This window comes from Sinocyclocheilus anshuiensis, unplaced genomic scaffold, assembly GCF_001515605.1.
Source record: "Sinocyclocheilus anshuiensis isolate Anshui unplaced genomic scaffold, SAMN03320099.WGS_v1.1 scaffold623, whole genome shotgun sequence".
NCBI classification, from domain to species: domain Eukaryota; kingdom Metazoa; phylum Chordata; class Actinopteri; order Cypriniformes; family Cyprinidae; genus Sinocyclocheilus; species Sinocyclocheilus anshuiensis.
The window spans coordinates 649,332-658,406 of NW_015548226.1; the positions used below are offsets into that span (position 1 = coordinate 649,332).

At 37.6% G+C, this 9,075-nt stretch overlaps 3 protein-coding genes across 5 annotated transcripts in view; 2 read left to right on the forward strand and 1 right to left on the reverse strand.

Annotated features, from left to right (window-relative positions):
- cunh1orf50 (chromosome unknown C1orf50 homolog) overlaps window positions 1-2,119 on the forward strand; it is a 4,973-nt gene extending 2,854 nt beyond the window's left edge. The window contains exons 2-5 of the mRNA XM_016441405.1: window positions 603-718; window positions 820-906; window positions 1,509-1,640; window positions 1,873-2,119. Of these exons, the coding sequence (XP_016296891.1) occupies window positions 603-718; window positions 820-906; window positions 1,509-1,640; window positions 1,873-2,058 (521 nt within the window). The 3' untranslated portion in view covers window positions 2,059-2,119. The remainder of the gene's footprint in view (window positions 1-602; window positions 719-819; window positions 907-1,508; window positions 1,641-1,872) is intronic.
- Window positions 2,120-2,481: 362 nt separating this feature from the next.
- ap5b1 (adaptor related protein complex 5 subunit beta 1) lies at window positions 2,482-6,377 on the reverse strand. 2 transcript variants are annotated; one of them, XM_016441429.1, is made up of 3 exons: window positions 6,286-6,377; window positions 6,014-6,158; window positions 2,482-5,291 (listed from the first exon to the last, which is right to left on the reverse strand). In XM_016441429.1, the coding sequence occupies exons 2-3, from the start codon at window positions 6,155-6,157 to the stop codon at window positions 2,640-2,642; spliced, it is 2,796 nt and encodes a 931-aa protein (XP_016296915.1). In that variant the 5' UTR covers window position 6,158; window positions 6,286-6,377; the 3' UTR covers window positions 2,482-2,639. The 2 variants fall into 2 exon arrangements, with proteins under 2 accessions (XP_016296915.1, XP_016296914.1); XM_016441428.1 differs by having other exon boundaries at window positions 6,014-6,169.
- An 872-nt stretch (window positions 6,378-7,249) lies between these two features.
- cdc42 (cell division cycle 42) overlaps window positions 7,250-9,075 on the forward strand; it is a 15,785-nt gene continuing 13,959 nt past the window's right edge. For both annotated transcript variants that reach the window (XM_016441430.1, XM_016441431.1), the window contains exon 1: window positions 7,250-7,329. The gene's annotated coding sequence lies outside the window, so the exon portion shown is untranslated. The remainder of the gene's footprint in view (window positions 7,330-9,075) is intronic.

Genomic DNA, 9,075 nt, shown 5'->3' on the forward strand with positions numbered 1-9,075 from the left:
AGCATTTCCTTCTTTCTTTCTTTCTTTCTTTCTTTCTTTCTGTTTTATAATCATATATAATAATATAATCATAAAGCATATAAAGCAAAAAAGGTATGATTAAAAATAAAACCTGTCAATTAGACAAGGTATAACACTAGACATTCCGCCCCCCCCACTTTTGAAATGATGGCTACGCCCCTGACCTTGGGATCAACGGAGTCGGAATGAACCCCAAACATCCTAAACTCAAACCTTTCATAGTTACGATTTACTAATCTTTACACCCTTAACCTTTACGATTTACACCCTTAAATAAAGTTGCTCCTGTCGTAACAGCTGTGGTCTGTATGTTAATAAAGTTCAGACACCCCATTGTCTGAGATAGTTCTCTATGTCCCACAACCATTCCCATTTATCAATTGATGACCATTTGCTCAGGATCGAATCATCCCAGATGGTGCAGAATCAACACAACCATTGACTTTCTTCTTCTCTATAATAATAAAGCCATTTTGGGAAGTGATCATGATTTAACATGGATTAACATGTTATATTAACATGTCATTAACATTAGCATGGATTCAACAGGATTTTACATGTCAACACTGTTAATATTATAGTAACGTTGGTGGAGACCAGCAGTAACCCGAGTGGAATGGCACTGGTGAGTCCCTACCAGACTAACCGGGTTGGGGATCCTATGGATCTAGTTGCTCTGGCACAGCAAGTACAGAAGGTTAGTGATACTTTAGCTCTTTATCACTTTTGTGATATCAGCATCATTAAAAAAAATAAATCAATCAGTTTTTTTTTTTTTTTTTTGTGGGGGAATTTTAGGGAGATGAATTCATCAGAGCCAATGCTTGCAACAAACTTACATTGATTACTGACCAGATAAGATACCTTCAGGAGCAAGCAAGAAAGGTAAGGTTGAACTGTCAATCAAATGACTTTTTTGTTATACAGCAGTACCATAAATGTCCCTGGACATAAGGTAAAATTATTTACCATTAAATTATTATTTTTTTCTTCTATGAAAATGTACTCACCCTCAGGTCATCCAAGATGTAGATAAGTTTGTTTGTAGAACAGATTTGGAGAAATGTAGCATTACATCACTTGCTCACCAATGGATCCTCTGCAGTGAATGGGTGCCGTCAAACAGCGGATAAAAAAAAATCTACGAGTAATACACACAACTCCAGTCTTGAAGTTAAAAATATCTGAATGGTAGATTTGTTTCTTACAAACATGCAGCTTTTCAATAACTAGACATATATTGATGGACTGGAGTCCTGTGGATTATTGTGACATTTTTATCAGCTCTTTGGACTCTGTGATGTAATGCTACATTCTGTAAAGTCTGTTCCCATGGAGTAACAAACATCTACATCTTCAATGGCCTGAGTAAATCATAAGCAAATTTTTATTTTTGGGTACTATTCTTTTTAATGTTTGAATATCTGTGCCAGTAATCTGATGTGACAAATAAATAATGGCTAAATTATTTCCGGTTTACACTTCAGGTTTTAGAAGATGCCAAGAAAGATGCTGAGCTTCACCATGCTGCCTGCAATGTTGTGAAGAAACCAGGAAACATGTATTATCTTTACATGCGTGAATCCAGACAGCGGTACTTCTCGATTCTGTCTCCACAGGTCAGTTGATTGCCTCATTATGAGTGTCTGGGTCTTATCAGCTGACATGAGTGAGAAGTGAGGTCAATATGAATTGATTGGTGCCAACCAGTAGTGATAGTGAAACAAACATTTACTATGTGTAATTGCAATATAAACTCAGAAATGGGTTTATAGTAAAAGTCACCAGAAAACAAATAATTGTGCTAAAATAAAGCACAGTTTAATATGATATGGTTTCAATCTCTTACAGGAATGGGGTCCTAGTTGTCCTCACAAGTTCCTTGGCGGATACAAACTCCAACATGATATGTCTTGGACACCACAAGAGGAAGTTGAAAAGCGGGATGCTGAAATTGGCATCATGGACAAACTGTTGAACAGACAAACTGCTCTACCAGCCTGTACAGAGCCTAACTTTGAAGGTCTTTCACAGTGAAAGGTCACAGCTCACTCACAGACTGTCTTATCTGCTCATGGAGGCCACATTGTCTTAAAAGCTCCAAGTTTTGCAGACTGTAAACTTTCCTTTGTCACTTCTACTGGACCTGTAAATGTATCATTCAATCATGCATTTAATGTGTTCTTATGGTCAGATTTTCTGTTACATTTACATTTATTTTAAATGTTGCAGTCTAATTTATCTTAATTTCAGGGCTACTGAAAAGCTACTGACTTTTTGGGCATTTCATTTACATTAAATCAGTTATTCAGTGCCTCAGTTGATTTTTCTTTGAATAAAGCAGTAGAAAAGCACTACTTACTCTACATCAGTGGTTCCCAATCCTGGTCCTGGAGAACCCCCAACATTGCACATTTTAGATGTCTCCCTATTCAAACACACCTGATTCAACTCGAAACAGCATAACATATGTGCTCATTATATATATATATATTTTATTAAACATGTTAGTCTGAGATTTTCTATACAAAAATGAATGGTGTTATATCAAAAAAGGAATTAATAAAAATTAATTGGTTAAAATTACCTATGTAAATGAACACCTGCAAAACACCCATTTAGCCATCTGTTACTGTTGAGCTACAATTATCAGTAATGTTTTGGAGGTAAGAGTTCACAAAAGGTAACAGCTCCCAGTTGTCAGTTGCAATGCTGACCCGAGCGGCGTCCTCAGCCTGTGTAATCTTCAAAAGGATATGGCACTTGGGTGGAAGAAAGAACAAGACTTTCCATGATCTTTCGCTTTGCTGATCTGTAATAAGGTAACCTTGAAAATGTGTCTTGATCAGATCAGCAAGACTTTCATCTTCAGGTTTAAAGCAGAACAGACTAATGGCAGATTTGTCAGGATTCCCAGAGGCTGTGGCCTCCCAGATGTGTTCGAACACTTGTTCCTTGCATTCACAGGATGAGTTTGGAGGTAAAGGCAGAGGAAGGAATATCTCAGGGAATGAAACGCTCACATCAGGCAGTCGGCTGTGCCAAGAGCGTCCGTCTTGCGTGGTAAACATGGCACTGACGCATAAACTAGTAGGGTAGGGTTGAAAGGGCTTGAGCTTGACTTTGACCTCAGGTGGCTTTCCATCTCTGAACACACATGGTACGTGTATGTCACTTACCTTTGCGTAGTTTGAGTCTTTCAGTTCGAAATGCAGACAGATTGTGAAGACTTTATCGAATAAAAGATCGGTTTCTTTTGCATGAGTCAGATTGTATCTCAAGGTGACCTCAGAGCCAAATCCAGGTGTCTGAAACTGTCCTTGATAAACCTCCAAGCAATTCCTAACCTCTCCTGTTGCCTCCACTGACTCTGAAGAGCTTTGTGTGGCTTTTTCTTGTACCTTGATGAGTTGTAAAACATGCCGGTTTGTTTTGTGCACAGTCAGATTACTGACGATCCCCTCGCTCTCGGCCATAATTGCAGAATGTGACCGCTCTTTGGCACGTCCTCCATCAAGTTCTTTGGCGAGAACCCCCGTAAGCTTTTCCCACGAAAGGTTGGTTAGCAATGTGTAGTAGAAGCGAGCGTGATCCTTAATGTCTGTATCGTCATATTGTATTGATATGTATTGCAAAAGATCAGCCAACTCGATAAACAATTGATCGATGGAGGGGTGCTCCAAAAGATTGCGACAAACAGCGAGAACTGCGTTTCCAACCTGCCAGTTGCCTCTTTCACACAAGTTGGAGTTGATGAGGACATTGAGAAGAAGGTAAATGGTGTTTCTCTGGGTAATCTGACCCTCTTTAGCCACTCTTTTCAAGACTTTCAAGTGCCAACTCAAATTATGAATCGTCAACTGCAATGGAGGCATTTCCATAATGCATTTTTGAAGCTCTCTTAGCAACTTGACCGACCAGACTGGGTCATCCAGATGCTCCTGGATGTGATCCGCGAGGCCAATCAAATTTGGAGCGAGTCGCGAATGTCTGGAATACATGTCGCATAATTTGTCAATCAGCTTCTCAGAGAGTTCTTCCATGTCATTGAAGTGCATGAGAAAAATAAACAACGCTCTGAAAGAGGTCACCACCACTTCTCTGCTACCGTCATTGTCTACGATTTTCAAAAGGGCCAATATGTGATTAAACAGGAAGCCGATTCCTTTGTCCGCTTCGCCCTCATCGGCTTCAAGGTGCACCAAACAAAGAAGGTTTAGCCTGCAGAGCATAGTTGCACTATCATTGAAAACTGTTGGATGAAGAGACGCTGCCAGACGTGGCGTAACCAGAACGGGTAAACTCTCTTCTCCGCTGCTGGATATGGGCCGGTTCTCAGGGAAATGCAGGATGCATTCCATGTAGAAGAGCTTTTCTGGAATTCTTAGGAGAGGATGCTGGGCTGTGCCCACGAGACGCTTGAGCAGGAAGTTCTCGTCCTCTGCGGTGAAAAGGCTATCTGTGAACGTGTCCTTCATAAAGAGCGTGGCATGCATGAGCGAAACATCTGCCGTTCCGAAGAGTCGCAGAAGCTGCGATTTGAATAGCGTCGGAGAGAGTCCCGGGACCATGGCGACAACTTCTACAAGCTCCCTAAGTAGGGCAGACTGGGAAATAGGTGTTAGCAGGTAAGACTCCTCCAAGAGCGAAGACATTATAGATTTGAGTTCTTTACAATCCAGTCCTTGTGTCAAACGTGGGACTTGCACCAGCATGTTTATTGGCAATGAGGTCAATTCTAACTGATTGCTTTTCCATGCAAACCCTTCATTTCCTCCTAAGATACTCTTAAACTCTAGGTCAGTAACATCTTTTTGGTTCGTCAAGATCCTTATGGCGTTCTTCAGCCCGAGTGTATAAAGCAAACAGTAGGACTGATGCAGAACTGTGGTTTCTTGCTGTTTTAGAAGATACAGGGCCTCTAACTTTTGAGAAAGAAGACCAGGGCTACAGGTTTCCATTTCTCGTAGGCAATCACAAGCGGTGGCCCTTATTGGCTGCTGGGATAGACCACATCTGTAGTCATTGGTGTCTTGGATCGTCTGAAATAGCAGGTCAAGCCAGTCTTCAGCTGTCTTTGTGTGGGTAGCCAGGCAGGATGTGCATATTATCACATTGGTGATGGCCAGCATGACATTGCACTTGAGCACGATGGATTTCTGTGGTGTGTGAGAGAAGACTGACAGGAGTTCAAGGGCCGTTTCCTCTCCCACAGAGGCAGAAGGGCAGAGAATGGTTGGATGCTCCAGTAGTACAGACACAAGGAGTATCTTATAAGGAAAAAAAAAAATCACAATACACAAAAGCAAGTTAATTACAGGGAAAATGCACAGCATTTCAAAGCTTTATGGTAATTAAAAGGTCTAGTTACTGCAAAAGCTGCAAACACAGTGGAGCGGGGTTTTTATAATTAAAACTAACACCATTACAAACTTTCATCACTTTAAAAAAAAATAATAATAAATTGTTTCATTTCAGCTGAGACAATATTTCTAATTTTCATTTAACTTGATGTACTAAAATAACAAACTGAAATAAAGTTAATAAAAAACTATACATATTGAAAACAAAAAATAAACAAATATAAAAATACACAAAATGTTTAAGACTTTAAAAATAAAATGAAAGCAGGAACTATGAAAATAAAAACAAATTCAAGATAATAATAAAAACTATAATAGTATCTCAATTAAACTGAACTGACCCTGTTGTGAAAAAAATACAAGAATGTTTTATAATAAAAGCATTTTTGTTTATTTGAAATATACCATTGTAAAGCATAGTACACCTCTGGCTGATAAAGATATTCTATATAAATAGAACATTCAACATGTATTATATATATATATATATTTCCAACATTATGTTAATATATAAAATATTTTATATGTAGAATATTTTTCTACTATTTCAACGTCTGTATTCATGCACATAACGGTACAGTATTTTATAAATGAAAGTGCAATAAATATGAAGTACGTGCGTTAGTTACCTTGAGGTGATCATTGGCCTTATCATTCCGCAGTTCGTGTAGGAGTTCAGCCAAGAAACTCTCAGTGGTGGTGGTGGCCAAAAACTGAGATGGACTCAGTAGAAAGGCAGATATTCTCTGATCCCAGAGATCCGCAATAGTCATTCTGCAAATAAACTGCGACTTGCGATTAGAAAAGAAGAATGTGTGTGCATGGCAATGACGCTACATTGATTTAATAATGCACCTGAACATTAACATAAAAAGCGCTTTCTTTAAATGTAAAGACTTACCTATCAGGTCACACTTAAAAACGTAAATAAAGCAATTTACTATGTAGCGTCCAACTATTGACGTCTCTGGAAATCATGTGTTCCGAAGCTGTCATGTGATCCACCGCGCAGTGACAGCAGTTCACTTTAAAATTAAAGTCTAAGTCGCCCATATTTAAATATCCCATAATAATTTATTTTGTTTCCATTATCTAATTGTATAGTGAATATTTATAGATTTTTTCAATAACTGTCTTTTAATATTACACTCATATAATTTACACTCATTTCTGAGCTGAAACGGTGTGCTTTTATTTTGAAACGGTGACGTGATCTCGTTTTTGGCCAGCACTTTACTGCCATCGTGTGACTGGCGAGCTAAATATTTAGAGAAGTAGGTCAAAGAGCAACCTAAATTAGAAAATTCAATAAATAATTAGAAACAATAAAATCATACCCTTTACAATGAATAATAAGCTCCTGGCTTGTAAGGTAAGGTGATGTACATTGAGTTTATTGCTGTCACTAACACTAACACATGAACACTGCTGCTATTCCAAAGAATTGCAAAACAATCCAATATATAAATGATAGCAACATTAATAAGATATGTTTTTAAGTATGTTAAGTAACATTATATTAAACATGTTCGAAGGGAAATCTTTTAAGACATTATTTCACATATCAAGCCTATTATTATAAATATTAATATATATACATGATTATCACAGTTTGTGTAAAACTAATTAATTAACTCGTAAATGGCAAATTACTTGATTTTTATTTTCTCCGTGCATGGACAAAATCCTGCTTTATCTTTTCTCCCTCCTTGTTAATTAATTGAATCTTAAGTCAAACTGAAATCGAACGATGTCTGTAAGTGTTTTACTGTACATATTAAAATGAAATGATAAAACTTTGCATATATTGTGTTAGCTTTGCATTTTGCAAAAATCCTTGAAGTTGTTGCTCTAATGAAGTGTGACGCCCCTGCTCTTCAGTGCTGGAAACCCCGAGCGCGCGGACCTGCCAACGCCCGGCGCAGACACCAGCAGAGAGGATACGGTGAGTGCCAATGACGCTCTAAATATGAACTAGATTTGTCTGCTTATAATCAATATCAGCGCATGACTTGGTGCAACATCGAGTTATGAATGTGTACTGTCTGAGTATATATATATTTGAATGGGTATTTAACGAATTAAACGTGTTAAATGACACCGGACGGCAATTAGCACAGGCGGCTAGCTGGGGCTGAGGAGAACCGGTCAGATTTTACCATAAGCGCTTTTACAATTATCATCTTGTTATTGTATCACATATATGTAAGGTCTGTGTTAATACAATAATTAATTGAAGTTGTGTCGGTGTATAAATAATGAAATCAAAGCAATATCATGTACAAAAGTTCATGTTATTGCACTAATTTCATAAATAATTTAAGTGGTTCTATTGTGTTGGAAGGTACTAGTTGACCATTGTTTCCTGTTGATTGTTGATTTGTGTCAGCGATGTCTCTGTCTCTCTCTAACACATTCATTATTTCTATAGTCCATGTCTTTTTTTTAGCACTGTTAATATTGACTTGTCTGCAGGTTGTAGGTTGTGAAAGTTAAAAGAAAAGCATTACTAATGGATATTTGCATCCAAGGTACTGTTATTGTTTGATTTCTTCTTGTAGACTGAATGATGTACCAGTGAATGAAGTACCAAAGCATTACTCCCTCTCAGTCTCAGATGAATTTGTTTGGTAGACGAGGACGCAGCATAGTTTTTACTTGCATCATTATGTATTTTGCAACAAGTTCTCTTTTACTTCTGGTCATTGAGGTAATGCTTTTCCTGCCACAAATGAATCTTAAACTATCACAGGAAGAAGGCAGGACTTGCATGAGAAGAATGGACGAATCCAGCTAATCTATCCTTGTATTTTATAGTAGAAATAGGGGATATTCAAATTATTTTTTACTCTAATTCTTACTGTAAAGGTTCATTAATGTTCTACTGATAAGTAGCACCATTTGCTGGGTCTCTAAAGAATAGCAACCAGCAACAGCTTTCAAAGTAATCTATTTAATATGTAGGGTGGATCATTACTTATATTTTTACATAACAGCCGTTTGTCCTCTATTACATTTCTATTGCAAAACTCTTGTATATACTATATTGTCAGATGCTGGAATAAAATGATTCTACATTATTTCAGTGGTTTATCATGCTGTTCATGTATAATGTATACATATAGTATAAGCTCATCACCCATCACGTCTATGGAAACCCGTTTCTCTTTTTTTTTTTTTAAATCTCAGTTCTGACTTTTTACGCACCAATCTGCCTCTTATGACACCGGACGGCAATTAGCACAGGCGGCTAGCTGGGGCTGAGGAGAACCGGTCAGATTTTACCATAAGCGCTTTTACAATTATCATCTTGTTATTGTATCACATATATGTAAGGTCTGTGTTAATACAATAATTAATTGAAGTTGTGTCGGTGTTAAATAAAAAGCCATTTCTGGCTTTCAATCTGTCATCCTTTGCAGTCGCCTGTTGACAACGGATAACTATCATCATTTATTTATATTTTCATGTTAGCATATTATTGCTAATTTGTCTTAAATGCAGATTGAATTATTGTGATTGCTATAAAGGAATTGTGCAGTGAATGCTCATTAAAATGTTGTTTTGGTGGCCTTGAGTGGTATAGCATCATTGGAAATTCAGAAATGCTGCATTTTTTTTATAATTATGTGGCATTGAGTCTGAGTTTGTATTTAGTATCGATGACACTGGCAGGTCTGTTATTGATCTT